Raw genomic sequence first — 19,780 nt, forward strand, 5'->3', positions numbered from 1 at the left:
TGTGTTAACTCTTGCGTTTTTGCCAAAAGATTTTTAACAGTTTTCCTTTGCATGTTCGATAACTGGGATTTCTGAATTTTGCACGGATGCATGCCTAAGAACTAAACTATATCTCAAATGAATATCAATGGCATGAGGACGACAAACGATTTCGAAACCCAGTCTACTCAATGTCCCAATTAAGACATCTACACTTGATATTGCATTATCAACTATTACATAAAAGTCTATTTTTAGTTAAGCTAATAGCTATTAATAAACAACGCCTAGACGATCTTATTTCTTTATTGCCCAAGTTACATTGTGCTATACTCTTGTTTATGTACATTTGCCTTGAAATTTATCTTTCCCTTCTAATTCATTTCATTAATTCATGCCCAAGTTATAGTCATCACACGGTACCACAGAATGTTCTAAACAAACAACTTTTTTGCACTTTGCACATCTATAAAATGTTTTTCTGTCACTTTTCCTAGGACAAAATTCGCATCTTCTAGATACTTTATGTCGTTTCCCTGGTGGTTCCACAACATTCATTTCGTCTGCTGCCCTGGGGAGTTTTAATTCACGTGGGAGCCTTTTATTCAGAGCTTGATTGCTTTGTGCTCACTCAACAGTTGTATGGCCCATGTTTTCAGAATCTGATATATCAGCTGATATATGCCTCTGGTTACCGCGACCTATAAGATTTATTGTAACTTTAGCCCTCCAAAAGTTTAGGGCAAATGTAGGTCCTTGATGAACCTTAGTGTTGCCCTGAGGTCTTGAACCTTTATGTCAGTATTTGTCATTTGGTCCACTGATGCCCATACCTACTCCGGATCTAACTGTCTTTGAAGCATCGGTGTACCAGGTTAGGGCTCCTCTTTTTAGTTGAGACTCACCCAATCATCCCTGCTTCTAAATATGACCTTATACGGCTGGCTGAAATTGTATTCTGTCGGTATAAGGTCCGTTTTAATTTTAATCAGGTGATTTAGACATGGGTCCTTGAGGATTTTGAGGTGTCCTCTGAGGTTCCCCTACATCAACTTGAGTGAAGAAACTGTTTTCAGTGATAAGGCACTTGAAGCTGCCTCCTTTTGCACAGGATGTCCCGTTAAGGTACGGAGCGGCTGTATCTCGAAAACGGCAAGGCCTAGAGGTTTGGGAAAAAAATTCTTATAGGCAAAGTGGGTAAGAGAGGTAGCTGAAAATTATTTTGAAGTTCGTAATTCGACCGCTAGGGGGCGCAACTTCCATAAAGAAACATAAAATTCCCGCTATCTCAGAAAGTTAGACGATGGGATATAACATTATTGACAACATCATTCAGTAGCTTAGATAATACCGCATCGCTTTTGTTTTGCGATATTTCTCATATCTGTCATAATAAGGGAGTTATCTGCAGCGTTTACATATTTTTGTAATTTTTGAAAAAAAGTTGAATAGATCGGTACTATTGTAAATTCATTCCATGAATGGAATGAGATCTACTGGTAGTAGGGCTTGTACACGTTGCATGTGATATGGATGGAGTTGATTGTGCCGCAATATTCGCCAAATTGTGGATTGTGATACCCCATGTTGCTCTGCAAGTATTCTAGTACTTAGGCCAGGCTGCTCTTCGACGACATTCAAAATCTCTTTCTCGGCATTGACAATGTGTAAAGGTCTAACTGCGCCTCCATTTTGCCCAAGCTTCATCGAATATGTGTGTCGCTTGAAATTGCAATTGTTTATCATTATCGTAGTTTCAAGTAATTTCTATGTATTCTTAATTTGAAAGTTAATTTCAAGGATATCTAGGAAACTAAAAAACTTTTACTACAATTTTTTCACCAATTAGTCATTATTTGTCATAAGGAATAAATCCCCAAGTTTATGCTATAAGTTGAGAATCATCCTGTATATATATAAATGGAGTGGTGTGGGATCGAGTAGAGCTTCCAAAGCAGCCGTCGGACAAGATCTCATTGCACCCGTTATATTAAGACATAATCACCGCTGGATTTGTGCCAGTTGTTGTGCTGTCACCCATGTACCAATGAGGCGTAGGCTACCAGGGGTTTGATTATTGCTATGTAGGCCTAATGAACCATTCGTGGTTTGAGACCCCAGTTCCTTCCTAGGAGCTTGCGGCAGATCTGGTTTACCATGATGGCCTTTTTCCTCACCTTGTCTAAGTGTGAGTTTCAGTTTAGTTTACTGTCTAGTATTACCCTTGGATATTTAACTTCTGTTTTGAGGTTAATAGTTCTGCTTTCAATTGAGGATGCTTTTATTTGTAGCTTCCTTCTCCGAGTAGTCTCTCTACTCCCTACTGGTGAGTAGTAGGGCTTTTTGCATTAGTTGAGTTATGATTGTATCATATTTACCTCGGATTGTGATTACCAGCACAGTTTAGAAGAGCATAGAAAATCGGGAGTGGCCGTCTTTTAGTATTGCGAGATACATCATAGGTCATCGAGAGCTCATCAGCGACATCTTTTATTTTTTCGTTTATCCCCAGTAGTTTCATCAATATCTGGAGTATGGTGTACCGTAGACATAAGAAGTATAACCTTATCTTTTCTTGAGATATAGGAAACTAAACTGAAATCTTTTGAAAACCAAATTTGCAAATTTGCCGTGTTTTTCCCTACGGTGAAGCTCTCGGGTATTTGCCGTTTGTTCTTCCTAACCGTTCCAACGGATGTAATTTGGTGTTGTCTCAGCAGTGTTAGCATCAGATCATAATTGTTGAACCAATTATCAAAAGTTACATTTCGTTTTTTGCCAGAAATTTTAGCTTAACCACATCGTTTGGTTTATTGCTCAACATTGCTTGAATGGACCGTCAGATTGCAGTCCAATTCTAAGTTTCAAAGTATGATTTTGCATCTACAAGTGCAAATATTTTTGAACCATAACATGCTGACTTTTTGGGCATGTATTGAAGTGATGCCCTCGCTGCTGTCATCTTGTCAATCTTTTTGTAAGATACTGACTACTACGGATGTTTTGCGCTATTAAAGGAAGGTATTGAGTTTTCTTCTGGAATATTTACACATCGAATTGAATGGCGCGCATTTCAAAACGTCTGCGGTATATGATACCCCAACACACTGTCGATAGTAAATCCAGAGACCTAAAGATGTCATCAGTTACATCCAACAACCCAGTAGCATAGCTATAGTGTTTCCTGAATCCAGACTGTCTGGTAGGTAAAATATTATTGTCATTTAAATGAGTAGAAAGCTGTTCAACAATTATTCTCTCAAGTAACTTGGACAACGCTTTAAGTAAGAGGCCGCTGTAAGAAACCGGAAATCCTTTAGAGCCTACACAGATTCTTATTTTGGAACTGGAGTCACCAGACCGTTCTTCCAAGCAGAAGGGCAAACATTAAAAATGTGACTCAAAACGTCAAATAGATAAAGCTACAGTTTATACTGTAGCAGTTAACACATTTTGGCTATAGATTTTGTGACTTTTTACATCTTTTTGCAACACAACATTTTTGTGTATTAATACTATTAACACATCTTGCTTCTTTTTCACAATAACCTTGTCGTCATTTATTAATTTTATTTGAAACTGGGTTAACATTTTCTTACCTCCCTATGTTTATCATTATAAGCAAGTTTAATTCCTCCTTTTTTCGTTATTCGAGGCGGCATATCTACATTTTTAGTTTTCTGACTTTCTTTATCAATTGTAACGGTATAACTGAGACATTATTTATTTATCCCATGTTAATGTTTTACTTTAGCTTTTCTTAATTATATTTTAATTATAATGTTTTAATATTATAATTAATGTTATATTTTAATATTACATCTTTTTATAGATTCCAATACTAACATTGTTAATGTTTTAATACGAATGTGTTTGGCAGAGTACTCAGGTTCGAACGCAAACCAAGACCTTAACGATCTTGAAAATAGGAACTGTAAACGTTTGAAATGCACATTCGGTTTATAAACAAATTGTATTCGTGTCGTTGTTTTATAAATCGAGCTTACTGCGGTTTTATAAACTACATTTTTGTACTTTTAAGTAAAATCGGTTCAAAATGTGAATTAAAAACTTTATTATTAAAAAGAAATAATCTTATTATGCTGTCTTTATACACTTTTTATTACAAAAAACTCGACATTTAAGTTTTATTATCTTTAACTTTTTATAAACATAATAGATATTTTCTCACCAGTAACTCACTGTGAAAGGAAATATTACAGATGTTTACGATTTGAAGTGAACGGGATGTATAGAAAATTATCATTTGGTTGATTCGTTTTCCGGGTACGATCGGGATTTTCCGGGAAAAGTCCGCGAGTTTTCCTCGTTATCGTGATCGGTTCTCTGAAGAGAGAATGCCTTTGCGAAATGCACGCTCAGTCGCGCTCGGAAACTCAAACGAACACGTTCTTTAATATAATAGTAAAGTTCTTACGGTGTGCGTTTTAATATTAACATTATATATATAAACAATACTAAAAAACAATAATATCAAGAAAAGATAAGTTTAATGTAAGTAAAAACTGATTATTTTAATTAAATAAATTTTATCAATTAAGAGTCGTTAACAGTTTTGGTATTAATTAAACTTTAATCAGTTTACGAGAAATTATTTATTTACTTATAAAAAGAGAAAATGTGAAAGTTTTACATCAGATTATCTAACTTGTTCTTCCCTACACGATTGAATAATCTTTGTTATTTATAAATATTCAAAGCATTTTTACATTGAGATCATAAAACAAATTTAACGACAACATTTGATAAACAAAAAAATCAAATGAAACCAAATTAAAGCTTGGATTTCAGCCAGGATAAAAAGTCCAATGAAAATCTTTCAATAAAACTCATTGTTTTATAGCATCGTAAACAACTTTTGTAAATTTTATATCTAATTGTTAAAGACTAATTAATTAAATAAATTTAATAGGAAAGAAAATTGAACTTGACAGGATCTATTGTTCGCGATCATTTCAAAGTCCAAAATAATGTCCCCCTTTTTTAACACGTTCGATAACAAACACACCTATTAGTCCCCATTCATTTGATTCTCTCAAAGTCATCGTTATTGACCTTATGGCAACATGAAGTTGTTGGATTAATTGGCAGAATGAAAAATGTTACTGAAACGCTTTCGATTTTTTTTTCTGGAAATTTACAAAAACATTTCGACACGGATTAAAAGAATTTGTAATTTGTTATCAGGACATTCGTTTTTGGGATGTGATTAACGCGAAATTGCTTTTTAATTATCACAAAAAACGTGTCGTCGTTATTTCTCAATTATTTTACAGTGTTGGGGGTTTAGATTTATTAAAATAATTGTTTGATACAAAAACGGTAATTAAACGAACGTTTGAACAACTCAATTTCAAAGTGTACTAATTTAAATTTATATAAATAAATGTTGTATAGGACAGATTATTAATTGAATTCTTTTTGTTGAAATTTATGAAAATATGAGTTATACTGAAATTTTTGATATTGATCGCTGCTGTATACAATTTTTTTAAACTCTGCATTATATTAAATAAACTTTCTAAAATTATTATTGTTCCAACTGTTTGTTTTTAGTTAGTAGAGTTGCTCACAAATTTGCAGTGGAACACAAAACTATACTTATAACAGAAATTCCGACTAAAATACTATTTTAAGACTGACATTGCTTTCTTCACAACATAAAATTCATTAAGAACGTCATCATCATCATCTAAGGCGTTATAATGTGCGAGTTCTGACCTCCCAAAGTCCTCCTCCATTCATCTTACTCCGTGCAGCTGTCCTCCAGCCTCTAAATCTAACCTTGACCCGTCCTCTATTATCCCATCCTCCCACCTGAATTTTGGCCTTCCTTGTTTTCGCCTTCCTCATGGTTTGGCACGCATGATCCTCTTAAGTACATGTGTATCACGTGCTCGTTCCACATGGCCCGCCCATTATAATCGCGTGACCTTAATTCTAGCCATGACATCTGGTTCCTCGTGTTTTCCTAATAAATGGTATAATTCAAAATTGTATCTGCGTCGTCATGTTCTGTTCTCACATGTCTCTTTGAAAGGATTTTCCTCTCGCAGACATCAGGACATTGGCGTCTGCTAATTGTCCATGTTTCAGCACCATACGTAACCAAGAGTTTTGTAAATTAGTAACTTTGTTTTTCTATTCATGGTTACGGTAGTAGAGTTGTTCTTTTCACTTCTACGCTACAGAAAACAAGATACATAAACTCCCGCACCACTTCGAAATTCTCAGTGTTGATTCTTTCTGATATATTGTTAGCTGAGCCTATCAGTGCGGTATAAGTATCTACCTTTTGCGTCGGCAAGATTTGTTTATTATCTTGCCTCTAAAGCATATATTGAACAAGAAACACCTGCGCGTCAACATGTTCCGTTACTTACTCCTACATTCTTTGAGATATTATTTTGGTCAAGTCTGTTATAATGTCCTTAAATAATACTGGCGCAGTTGGTTATGATGAGGTTCCGGTTTCTGTAATAAAAACTTGTGTTAGTGATATTGCTCTACTCCTAAGTACTATCATAAATTTCTCGTTTGGAACTGCAACATATCCACAAGATCTGAAAAAAAACCGTAATTAGACCGTTATATAAAAAGCGCAATAAATCAGATTTTACTAATTATCGACTGATCGCGCTAATATCTAATATTGCAAAGATTTTCGAGAAGATAGTGTTATGTAAAAGGATTATCAACTAGTAGAGCAATTTATCAGCTCCTGGAAAGAGTTATAACTGGTACACCATGATATCCTTTTGGAAAAGATGGAGGCTATGGGGATCAGAGGAGTTGCACTGGGCTGGTTCAGATCTATGATTGCAGTGGCATTGAAGTGGCATCAGATTGGATGAGGGCACTACGAGGAGTTCCACAGGGGTCTATATTGGGCCCGTTTCTCTTTGTCCTATATATATCAATGATCTACCCGAAATAATAGATGATCTACTGATACTGTTTGCAGATGACTCCACTGCAATCGTAACAGCAAAAACTGAAGAACAGATGTCAGCACTGGTCTTAAACAACCTTACGCTTCTTCAGAACTAGTTTTGTAATAACAATCTACAACTAAATATTGAAAAAATAAACATTATGATGTTTGGGAATGTAAAAACTAACAACCGAATAAATCTACAATTCAATGGTAAACAATTTACCTGCAAAAAGGAACTCATGTTTTTGGAAGTGAGGATTGACTCGAATCTGTCATGGAAATACCACATCAACGATCTGGCCATCAAGATAAATCGTGTGTGTTTTGCGTTGAGAACAACTACATACTCAGTTAGTGTCGGTCAGCGCAGCTATTAGTGCGTATTATGCGTGTGCAGAATGTGTGAGAGCAGTTTTTGGTCTCCCAATGAGAGAATCATGTAAACCCGTTTTTAAATATCATAAAATTCTAACACTACCATCTATAATAATTCTTGATACAGCAATGTTTGTAAAGAATATTTATACTTTCTTTTCAAAATATGAACAGCAACAAGGGGTATGGAAAATTATTATTTACTGCCACCAAAAACTCAGTATGCCAAAGTGCAAAAAAGTACTGTTCATTTTTGTGTTTAAGTATACAACCACATACCTAATAGTATAAAAATTAAATCGTCTATGTGTTTAAATAATTATCTAAAGCAGCTGTAAATTTACCAATGATATAATATTGTGATTTTTTTCTTTTTGACGTTTTCTATGCTTTCATGTATTTATAGAAATAAAGTTTATTATAATTCTTATTCCTCATTGCCATTCTTATCAGGTGTACCAGATGTTGAGGCTATATAAGGCATCATATAGGCTCGTATGATACCATCATAAGCGAACTTGAAGTCGATGAACATGTAGAATGAGCATTTTGTGCTTCCAAGATCTGGTGTAGAACAAATATTTGGTCCGTCGTTAATATACCTAGCTGAAATCTACTTTGTCACTCTCCTAGAAGCTTAAAGAATACTTTATATGTTGTATTTAACAATGTCTGGATAGGGCAAATGATCTCTTCAGACATTTTTTCTGCAGTCCATATTTGCTCGTATATTTTGTGTAACGGACCGATCAGTTCAACCCTTTCCTGATTGAGAAATTCCGCAGATAGATGCTTCCTGTTTCTCTGATTCCTCGCGGCTATGTCAGTGTTTACAATTGTGCTAAGCATCTGAAGAAAATATTGGGTTCATCTGTTTAATATTAAGTTGGAGTCCGAAACAAGATTGCCATCTTTATTTTTGTACGACTTTGTTCTGGGCTTAAATCTCATTCTTTGTTCATTGAGTCCTCCATAGAACATTCTGCTTTTATTCCACTGTCTCAAGTTTCCTAATCTGCTTTCGTCTTCACGCTTCTTCGTTCAATTAATTCATTACTCCTGCTTTCTCACCTTTCTGTATTTATTGATATTTCCCCTCATTCCCCTCTGCAGGATTTGGTTATAGATGCTGTTTTCCCATGTTGGTATCATAGTTGGTGCCAAACCAGTCACTTCTTGTCAGTTTTTACGTTGGTCTATAAGTTCTAAGCCAGTTATTAAGAGAGGTATCCTATATTGTTCCCAACTTTCCTTTGCTGTCATGTCCTTGCCATTGGTGGGCTTATCGCTTAATCTTTCTGAACTTGCATTAAAATCTGGAAATACTTTTTCTTTTCAATTTTTTCGCGTCCAATAGTCTAGAACTTTATCCTCCTATCTTAGCAGGAAATGGTCCGACTAAATGTTTGCTCCTCCGCAGCTCTTTACATTCCTGGTATTTGACTAGATGATGTAATGGTAAACATAAAAAAATGTTAAACTGTCAAATAGGGTAAGGAAATAATGGGATATCTTCCAAACTGTTAAAGTTAATTAATGTGATACTTTTCCGGCTCTTAATAAAGCACTACTTACTATTCCTCTTGCATCCATTTACAACACAAAAGGCTTCTTCAAGTTCCGGCTTATGTTTTGATGATGGTCTCTGTCGAAGATTTCAATTCATTCGAGGAATGATCCATCGTAATCAGTATGATAGCGATTATTTTTTTTTGTTGTGAGTGACTATACTCGAATCATCCTTTGATAAAGATTGGATGCAGTGCAATATTTACTAATATTTAGTGTATTTACTCTGTGTCCTATGTAGATGAGGGTGGCGAAATCGAAATCACACTTTTCGGACGACAATTTCAAGTTGAGCAGTTTTTCATACGCTTGTTTTAGGCATAACATGTTTTTTTTTTTCAATTTCCATATAAAACAATAACCATTTTTCCATTGGTTATGAACAGTATGTCCGTGATAGACACAATTTGCTTAAATTATCCAACTTCACAATCCAAACGGCGTGACGTGGTATATTTTCCGATTGTTTATTCACCTGCTCCAAAATCAACAAAATTGTTCCTAACTGGGATGAAGGTCGTTGATTTATCACGAATTTGGTTGATCAGGTGGCGGTAGTCCACACAAGAGACGACGTTTAATTCTATTTGAACAATACTACCACATATTAGTACGCTATGAAATCGGTAAAAAATATCCTTCAATGTTACTCTGAAGATTTACTAGCTTCTCTTGCGATGAATTCGTTTTTCCCGCCAAACCAGTTCAACAAGTCTATACACGACATTTGTTCCAGATATGTCGAGAGATATATATGGTGTCACTATAGTGTTATCTCGAGAATCGCTTGTTAAAAACGATACTGTCACTTTCAACATCGCTTTTTGGTGTTTCCAGGATCTAGTAGTTTATCAACCATGTATTACAGCTTTGCTGATCCACGCATTGGAGGAAATATGCTTCTTCGAGGGCGATAGAGTGCGACGGATGCGAAACCACTATACCTTCTCGAAGTCTTAAAAACAGTGTTGATGTTGAACTTTAAATAATTAAATTCATCTGCTTCGTATTATCTTCGTATATCATTGGCTTATTGTAACTACATCACTACCAAGATCGATAAATGCTACAATGTCTGTTTTATTAATCTGAACAATTTTATGATATTCATCTCTACATGTATATTGTTCTACTTTATTTACTCGCCTTAGTGTAGTACAATTCCTCGCAATATGCTCATCTCTATTGCATTTAAAACATGTTTTTTTGGTTTGCTGCAATTTGTCACCATATGACCAGTTTCACCACAATTGTAGCACCTTCTTTCATTCCGAGATGCACTGAATGACTTAGCGCCTTGTGGATCATGGAATGTATCTCGTTGAGTATTCGATCGGACATATTTTTCATGGTTGCTTCATAATCTGTTATTTTTGATAATAAGTCTTGAGTATCACATGGCGTACTAATAGCTAATGACTTCCTAAGTTTTCTATCAGGTATTCCCATTATGATATATTTTACTAACGATTTTTCATTTATCTCACCCTTATTTCCAATAGCTTTCATGAAATGTATACAGGGTGTTCATTTCAAAACTTTCCACCTCAATTTCTGTAAATCCGGAAGTTTAAAAAGAAAATCGCTGAAATAGGTAAAGAATAAAACCAAGGGGGACAACTTTTTATGCAAAAATTGACTCACTCACTTCAACCCCCCGCCGCCAGAAACCAACCCCTTAAAAATCTTAAATGGAAAGGGGTGTCAAGTGATACCTCATTTTAAAGGTCTTTTAAGGTATTACATGTTAGTATTTATTTTTTTAAATTGATCGATTCGTTTTCGAAATTTTTGCGAAAATCTTTGTTTTGTATTTCCCGCTTTAATTAATATTAAAAACTTTAATCACCTTCTTAAAAGCAAGAATAAGTAATCTTTTATTATTAATTTATAAAATTAAATTACCATGTTCGTTTTTACAACGACCATTAAACCTTTATTATTTCGGAGCAATACGAAATCTTTGATATTTAGGTTATTTTGACAATGATATACCTACGTTGGCTAGCTTGCCTGGCGTCTGTCAGAGATATTTAGAAAAAACGATTTCTGTTTAATTTTTCTTTTCTTTTAGGTTTATTTGGTTATTACTTAAACAACTTTAAACTGCTTGAAACGTTCTATTTTATTTTCAGTTATTTAATTATGTAGAAAAACTTTTTGCAGAGAAAATCAACTTAATAATTGTTCAAAGTGTTGTCCGTTATTAGCTAAACAATGGTACAACCGTTGTTCAAAACTACGGCGCACATTTTCAAAAACTTCCCTTTGAATTCCACGGCAAGCTGCAGTTATTCTCTGACGAAGTTCTTCTAAATTTTGAGGTTGAGGGGTAACACAACAGACTTTAAATGACCCCATAAAAAAAGTCTAATGGCGTCAAATCTGGTGATCTGGCTGGCCATTCTATAGGACCTCTTCGTCCTATCCATCTGTTTGGAAACGTATTATCTAACCACTGTCGTACTGGGAGAACATAGTGAGGAGGAGCTCCGTCTTGTTGAAAATGTAATTCATTCTCATCAAATAAGGCATTTTCTTCTCTATCCAACTGATTCTCGAGAGCTTCCGTAATTAGTGGATTGATAGCATTTTCTAACATATCCAAGTACACTTCGCCGTTTAAATTTCCATCGATAAACACTGGACCAATCACTTGGTCTCCCAAAATGCCGGCCCATACATTAACTTTTTCAGGATATTGTGTATGCCCTTCTACAGTCAGATGAGGGTTTTCATTACTCCAATATCTGCAGTTATGTTTATTTACAAATCCATTTAAAGAAAAAGTGCATTCATCACTAAAGCAGTTATTTTTCACAAAAACGTTGTTATTAGTAATAATAGTGGTCTACTTCTTCACAAAACTGTATTCTCCTGTCAAAATCGTCTTCAGTTAGCTCTTGATGTATTTTCAATTTATAAGGATGGAATTTGTGAAGTTTTACAACTTTATGAACAGAACCCAAGGATATACCAGTTGCACGAGATACCTGACGCAATGAAGTATTGGGGTTGATACCGAAATGACCCAACACTTCCAGTTGAGCGGTTTCGTTCAAAACTCTCGACTCATTATGTTTTATGTTGGCAACGGACCCAGTCTGAGTGAATTTCTTCATGAGATTCAGGACGTATGTATGAGATACGTTCTTATCTGGATGCCTTTCATTAAAAACTGCGGCAGTTCGTCGAGCACATTCATTTTGGGATCCATACATTAATACAATTTCAATCCTTTCCTGCAAACTGTAAACCATTATTGTTGTTTTATTTAAATAACTTTGTTAAGTGGATAACACAAAGTTGTTTAAGTAATAACCAAATAAACTTATGTTTAGAATTGCACTTTTATTTTATTCTTTTCTCGCACTGTGATCCTGCCTATAACTCGTTTATGGAAAGAGAAAAATTTCGTCTCTTTTTTTCCTTTTTTTGGCCATTCGAGTCTTTCAATAAAATTTAGTTTAATTCATAATAGTTAGTTTTTTTTAATATATTATATTATAATATATTTTAATATTAGTTTTCTTAAATATTTCCGATTGCTCCGAAATAATAAAGGTTTAATGGTCGTTGTAAAAACGAACATGGTAATTTAATTTTATAAATTAATAATAAAAGATTACTTATTCTTGCTTTTAAGAAGGTGATTAAAGTTTTTAACTGGTGTGAAGTTATCCATAAATCCCAGCAATAAACTTAAAACATTAATAATTCCGTAACCAATACGATTTGGGTAACCAAATTTCACACACAGGTCACTCTTACCCTCAAGAACAGCTAACCACCCCCATTTGGTAAAAAAAAAATTTTTCAACCCTCACCCCCGAAAAAGGGATGTTTTCGCCCTGATGGGCACCTTCGAATTAAACGAAATTCTACCACATAATAGAACACGCTTCTAAGTATTTTTATCAATTTTCAAAACACCGTAAGCCCTAACGGTTTTCGAGAAAAAAAATCAGTATTATAAACCGCGGATGGGACTTTAGGGGTGAATTTGACCCCGTTGGGCACCTTCAAAATTGATGAAATTTTAGGATGATTTAGAGGATGCCTTTAGCAATTGAAATCAACCATCCAAACACCGTAAGGTATAACGGTTTCCGAGAAAAAAAATGTGTTATTAGACACTATAGGTACACAGCGCGGCGCGGACTTTGGGGGTGAATTTGACCCCGTTGGGCACCTCCAAAATTGACGAAATTTTAGGATGATTTAGAGGATGCCTTTAGCGATTGAAATCAACCATCCAAACACCGTAATGTATTACGGTTTCCGAGAAAAAAAATGTGTTATTAGACACTATAGGTATACAGCGCGGCGCGGACTTTGGGGGTGAATTTGACCCCGTTGGGCACCTCCAAAATTGACGAAATTTTAGGATGATTTAGAGGATGCCTTTAGCGATTGAAATCAACCATCCAAACACCGTAATGTATTACGGTTTCCGAGAAAAAAAAAGTGTTATTAGACACTATAGGTATACAGCGCGGCGCGGACTTTGGGGGTGAATTTGACCCCGTTGGGCACCTCCAAAATTGATGAAATTTTAGGATGATTTAGAGGATGCCTTTAGCGATTGAAATCAACCATCCAAACACCGTAAGGTATTACGGTTTCCGAGAAAAAAAATGTGCTATTAGACACTATAGGTACAGAGCGCGGCGCGGACTTTGGGGGTGAATTTGACCCCGTTGGGCACCTCCAAAATTGACGAAATTTTAGGATGATTTAGAGGATGCCTTTAGCAATTGAAATCAACCATCCAAACACCGTAAGGTATAACGGTTTCCGAGAAAAAAAATGTGTTATTAGACACTATAGGTACACAGCGCGGCGCGGACTTTGGGGGCGAATTTGACCCCGTTGGGCACCTCCAAAATTGACGAAATTTTAGGATGATTTAGAGGATGCCTTTAGCGATTGAAATCAACCATCCAAACACCGTAATGTATTACGGTTTCCGAGAAAAAAAATGTGTTATTAGACACTATAGGTATACAGCGCGGCGCGGACTTTGGGGGTGAATTTGACCCCGTTGGGCACCTCCAAAATTGACGAAATTTTAGGATGATTTAGAGGATGCCTTTAGCGATTGAAATCAACCATCCAAACACCGTAATGTATTACGGTTTCCAAGAAAAAAAAAAGTGTTATTAGACACTATAGGTATACAGCGCGGCGCGGACTTTGGGGGTGAATTTGACCCCGTTGGGCACCTCCAAAATTGACGAAATTTTAGGATGATTTAGAGGATGCCTTTAGCAATTGATATCAACCATCCAAACACCGTAATGTATTACGGTTTCCGAGAAAAAAAATGTGTTATTAGACACTATAGGTATACAGCGCGGCGCGGACTTTGGGGGTGAATTTGACCCCGTTGGGCACCTCCAAAATTGACGAAATTTTAGGATGGTTTAGAGGATGCCTTTAGCAATTGATATCAACCATCCAAACACCGTAATGTATTACGGTTTCCGAGAAAAAAAACGTGTTATTAGACACTATAGGTATACAGCGCGGCGCGGACTTTGGGGGTGAATTTGACCCCGTTGGGCACCTCCAAAATTGACGAAATTTTAGGATGATTTAGAGGATGCCTTTAGCGATTGAAATCAACCATCCAAACACCGTAATGTATTACGGTTTCCGAGAAAAAAAATTTTTTATTAGACACTATAGGTACAGAGCGCGGCGCGGACTTTGGGGGTGAATTTGACCCCGTTGGGCACCTCCAAAATTGATGAAATTTTAGGATGATTTAGAGGATGCCTTTAGCGATTGAAATCAACCATCCAAACACCGTAATGTATTACGGTTTCCGAGAAAAAAAATGTGTTATTAGACACCATAGGTATACAGCGCGGCGCGGACTTTGGGGGTGAATTTGACCCCGTTGGGCACCTCCAAAATTGACGAAATTTTAGGATGATTTAGAGGATGCCTTTAGCGATTGAAATCAACAATCCTAACACCGTAATGTATTACGGTTTCCGAGAAAAAAAATGTGTTATTAGACACTATAGGTACACAGCGCGGCGCGGACTTTGGGGGTGAATTTGACCCTGTTGGGCACCTCCAAAATTGATGAAATTTTAGGATGATTTGGAGGGCGGACTTTTGATAGAAAAAAAACTTTTGATAGAGAAAGAAATTTATTATATTAATGGTCTGTTTTACTTATAATTAAATTGTGTAATGGATTGAGAATATGATTATAATTACTTGCTACCGCGTTCCAGACCGTTTCCAACCCTTGTTCATTTAAGTAAATGCCATCCCTGTGTAGAAATTTGTATTAAATACATAAGAAAAGAAACATTTTTACGTTTTGTTACCCTTCCATCATGGTTCTGTTAACAATTGCTTCAATGTCGGTACAATTGATTTGCTTTTCAGCACAAAACCGTCGAATGTAATGATTGATTTCCTATAAAGGCATGGAGAGTATTTATTTATAGCATGACAGAGAAGTTATAATATCTTACGTTCACAGACTCGAAGTTTTTGCAGGGAGGAATTGTGCAAATTTGTATTCCTTTAGGATTTAAGGAAAGAAGGAAGCGGAAGAGGTGAGAATATTGGGACTTCAGTTGGGATGGTGATGTTTTATGGAGTATATCTTTAGTTCTTATCATTATACCGATATGACGTTCAACAATATCTCCACAAAACCAAGGGTAACATGTTTTTGGAATACACTTTGCGCGCCGCAAAAGTTTTAGTATTGTTTGACCGCCTACTGCTAAGTCGAGGAAATATTTTCCGTTGCTTGACTGTTTTGGTTGTCGTCCTAAAATATATACCATTAGTAGGAATTAATTTCACATCTGTTAGAACAAATACTTTGTAGTTAGTTCTAGTACGTAGCATTCGGCAAAAATTACTATCGCCCAAAAACAGTAATTTCGTCGACATCTTCACTGGTCACTGGTTTTAACAAGAGATAACTAGAACAGCTGATCTCTGCAATAGCTGAGGAATCTTTATATATTATAAGTTTACTCCTCACCTTTCGGGCAAAATCTAAAAAATGTGTATGACGCTCTAAAACAACACCGAATAAGTCGGCAACTATTTTCCCGGAATGCACTTATAATGCAAAAAATATGGACATATTTTTTCCTTAATACCTGCGCCTTTTGTAACTGCACGTGGCGGAGTTCTTACCCTTTGCCAGTAACGACTAAAAGCCCATAAAACTACAAAATGCCTTTCTTAACAAAATTTATTTTTTCCATGAAATATTAAGAGTTTCGCAGTTTTCATAATCTATTAAAACCTACTATCTGCTCTACATACGTGTACAATTTAATAACGAAATTGTTTCTCTGAAGCCGTGGTCGGTGTTTGGATGGTCGATTTAAATTGCTAAAGGCATCCTCTAAATCATCCTAAAATTTCATCAATTTTGGAGGTGCCCAACGGGGTCAAATTCACCCCCAAAGTCCGCGCCGCGCTGTATACCTATAGTGTCTAATAACACTTTTTTTTTCTCGGAAACCGTAATACATTACGGTGTTTGGATGGTTGATTTCAATCGCTAAAGGCATCCTCTAAATCATCCTAAAATTTCGTCAATTTTGGAGGTGCCCAACGGGGTCAAATTCACCCCCAAAGTCCGCGCCGCGCTGTATACCTATAGTGTCTAATAACACATTTTTTTTCTCGGAAACCGTAATACATTACGGTGTTTGGATGGTTGATTTCAATCGCTAAAGGCATCCTCTAAATCATCCTAAAATTTCGTCAATTTTGGAGGTGCCCAACGGGGTCAAATTCACCCCCAAAGTCCGCGCCGCGCTGTGTACCTATAGTGTCTAATAACACATTTTTTTTCTCGGAAACCGTTATACCTTACGGTGTTTGGATGGTTGATTTCAATTGCTAAAGGCATCCTCTAAATCATCCTAAAATTTCATCAATTTTGAAGGTGCCCAACGGGGTCAAATTCACCCCTAAAGTCCCATCCGCGGTTTATAATACTGATTTTTTTTCTCGAAAACCGTTAGGGCTTACGGTGTTTTGAAAATTGATAAAAATACTTAGAAGCGTGTTCTATTATGTGGTAGAATTTCGTTTAATTCGAAGGTGCCCATCAGGGCGAAAACATCCCTTTTTCGGGGGTGAGGGTTGAAAAATTTTTTTTTTACCAAATGGGGGTGGTTAGCTGTTCTTGAGGGTAAGAGTGACCTGTGTGTGAAATTTGGTTACCCAAATCGTATTGGTTACGGAATTATTAATGTTTTAAGTTTATTGCTGGGATTTATGGATAACTTCACACCAGTAAGTTTTTAATATTAATTAAAGCGGGAAATACAAAACAAAGATTTTCGCAAAAATTTCGAAAACAAATCGATCAATTTAAAAAAAATAAATAGTAACATGTAGTACCTTAAAAGACCTTTAAAATGAGGTATCACTTGACACCCTTTTCCATTTAAGATTTTTAAGGGGTTGGTTTCTGGCGGCGGGGGGTTGAAGTGAGTGAGTCAATTTTTGCATAAAAAGTTGTCCCCCTTGGTTTTATTCTTTACCTATTTCAGCGATTTTCTTTTTAAACTTCTGGATTTACAGAAATTGAGGTGGAAAGTTTTGAAATGAACACCCTGTATAATTCATCAGGTTTCTTTTTCTTTCTTGCTAATTCAAAATGAATATTAACGTCATCAACAGCAGTAGGAAAATCATATAATTAATAATAATCTTCCTCAATTTAAAGGATCATACGAAAAATGGTTGAGATTTTTCGAATTGTACAAATCGCTCGTACATGACAATGCAAGGTTAAATAAAATTCAGAAATTTTATTATTTACAATCTTGCTTGAAAGATGACGCTTTACGAATTATAAATTCACTCGAAATATCAGAAGCAAATTATGACGTAGCTATTGAGCTATTACGCGAAAGATATGAAAATAAAAAGGTTTTGATACGGAATCACGTAAAAAATATTTTTGAGCTACAATCACTGACCCGAGAGTCGCACGTTAACTTAAGAAAACTTATCGACAATTTTCTAAAAGATTTTCGTTCTTTACAAACATTAGGCGAGCCAGTACAACATTGGGATACACTTTTAATACATATTGTATCAATAAAATTAGATAAGCAAACACAACGGGAATGGGAAACTCATTCAAAAAACATTACCACGCCGAAATTGGATCAATTTTTAAAAGTTTTAAAAGAAAAATGCCAACTTCTTGAATCATTAGACGGTAAACTTGCAAATAAATTCAATGAACGTACAAACGAAAAGGTATCAATGCATATTACTTCAAATAACGAAAAAACAGCCTTTATGTCTTGCACTTTTTGCAAAAACAATGATCATTTTACATTCAAATGCGAAAAATTATTAAAATTACCTATTAACGAACGTTACAACGAACTAAAAAAGAATAACATATGCACAAATTGCCTAAAATCCGGTCATACTCCTAATAAATGCAACAGCAAAAGTTGTCAAATTTGTCAGAAACGTCATAATACTATTTTACATGACAAAAATTTTCATTTACGTCAAAGACAAGCTACTAATATTAAAGCACACGTTAGTCGAAGCGAAATATCAAAAATTGATCACGATACCAAACAAAGTCGTTGGAGCGACGACGAACAAGAAAACGATGAGAAACCGCCAATCACTATGACATCACAAAGTAATATTCCTAAAACAAGACAAATAATTTTGCCAACTGCTATTATTAATGTTTACAATAAGCACGGAGAATTCGTTAAATGTCGTGCGTTGCTGGATTCGGGCAGTCAATCAAATTTTTGCACCAAATTTCTGTTCGATAAATTGCAGTTAACGGGAAAAGATATAGCTGCACCTGTTTCCGGTATTAGCCAAAGCATTTGCAACATAACTTGTAAAACAGAGACAATTATTAAATCAGCAGACTGTTCCTATCAAAACAAATTGGAATTTCTTGTTATCAACAACATTACTGGTAGCTTACCACAAGCTTCGTTCGATACATCGAATCTAAGAATTCCTAGTGATTTAAAATTAGCTGATCCCAGTTACAACGAAACAACCGAAATTGATGTTTTATTGGGATGCGAAATATTTTACGACTTAATGAAACCAGATCAGCTAAAGTTGGGAAAGCACGGTCCTATATTACAAAATACAAAGTTAGGTTGGATAGTTGCCGGACCCATGTTAGGAAAAATAAAACAGAAAAACGAAACAAGATGTTTTTTGGCAACCGACAATTTACACAAGCAGATCGAACGTTTTTGGGAAATTGAAAATATTGAAATTGCAAACTCTAAATTGTCAAAAGAGAAAATGGAATGTGAATTGAATTTTCGCGAAGAGTTTGAACGTGACGAAACCGGACAATTTACAGTTAAATTGCCTTTACGAGATAATCACATATCATTAGGAGATTCTTTTGATATAGCAAAAAACAGACTAATTTCACTAGAAAGAAAACTAGCAAAAAATTCAAATTTGCGGCAGGAGTATAATAATTTCTTAAAAGAATATGAGGATTTAGGCCACATGACTCTTACTTCTTTCGATAAGTGTGATAATGACATTGTAAATTATTTGCCTCACCATGCTGTGATAAAACAAACGAGTAGCACTACTAAAGTAAGAGTGGTATTTGATGCTTCAGCGAAGACGACATCAGGCTTAAGTTTGAATGACGTTTTAAAGGTTGGCACAAAAATCCAGAGTGATTTGTTCGATATAGTTGTTAGAATGAGAATGCACCCGATAGTGATAACCGCAGACGCAGAAAAGATGTACAGAATGATCCTTATTCATAAAACACAAAGAGATTTTCAAAGAATATTATGGCGATTAGGGATCATTAGGGTCGTAATGATGAAATAAAACCGTATCGTTTGAACACAGTTACTTACG

The 19,780-nt window shown here is 35.5% G+C and overlaps 2 protein-coding genes and 1 long non-coding RNA gene across 4 annotated transcripts in view; 2 read left to right on the forward strand and 1 right to left on the reverse strand.

Moving 5' to 3' along the window:
* The first annotated feature begins 4,363 nt into the window (after positions 1 to 4,363).
* LOC111419609 (adenylyl cyclase 78C) overlaps positions 4,364 to 19,780 on the forward strand; it is a 136,220-nt gene continuing 120,803 nt past the window's right edge. Inside the window, exon 1 of the mRNA XM_071196341.1 lies at positions 4,364 to 4,494. The gene's annotated coding sequence lies outside the window, so the exon portion shown is untranslated. The remainder of the gene's footprint in view (positions 4,495 to 19,780) is intronic.
* Positions 15,027 to 16,165, reverse strand: LOC139430109 (uncharacterized). Of its 2 annotated transcripts, XR_011640667.1 has the most exons (3): positions 15,737 to 16,165; positions 15,229 to 15,683; positions 15,027 to 15,171 (listed from the first exon to the last, which is right to left on the reverse strand). It is a non-coding gene; the product is annotated as an uncharacterized lncRNA (long non-coding RNA). The 2 variants fall into 2 exon arrangements; XR_011640666.1 differs by having other exon boundaries at positions 15,229 to 16,165.
* LOC139429984 (uncharacterized) lies at positions 17,544 to 19,750 on the forward strand. Its single transcript, XM_071196513.1, has 2 exons — positions 17,544 to 17,568; positions 17,613 to 19,750. Exons 1-2 carry the CDS (start codon positions 17,544 to 17,546, stop codon positions 19,748 to 19,750), a joined length of 2,163 nt encoding a protein of 720 aa, XP_071052614.1.

Source organism: Onthophagus taurus, chromosome 6, assembly GCF_036711975.1.
Source record: "Onthophagus taurus isolate NC chromosome 6, IU_Otau_3.0, whole genome shotgun sequence".
NCBI lineage: Eukaryota > Metazoa > Arthropoda > Insecta > Coleoptera > Scarabaeidae > Onthophagus > Onthophagus taurus.

Excerpts from the sequence above, each read along its gene's own strand:
- LOC139429984 (XM_071196513.1), top strand. The coding sequence starts at position 17,544 with ATGAATATTAACGTCATCAACAGCA. Across the intron at positions 17,569-17,612 it reads TATTAACGTCATCAACAGCA|GATCATACGAAAAATGGTTG; the intron begins GTAGGAAAATCA and ends CTCAATTTAAAG.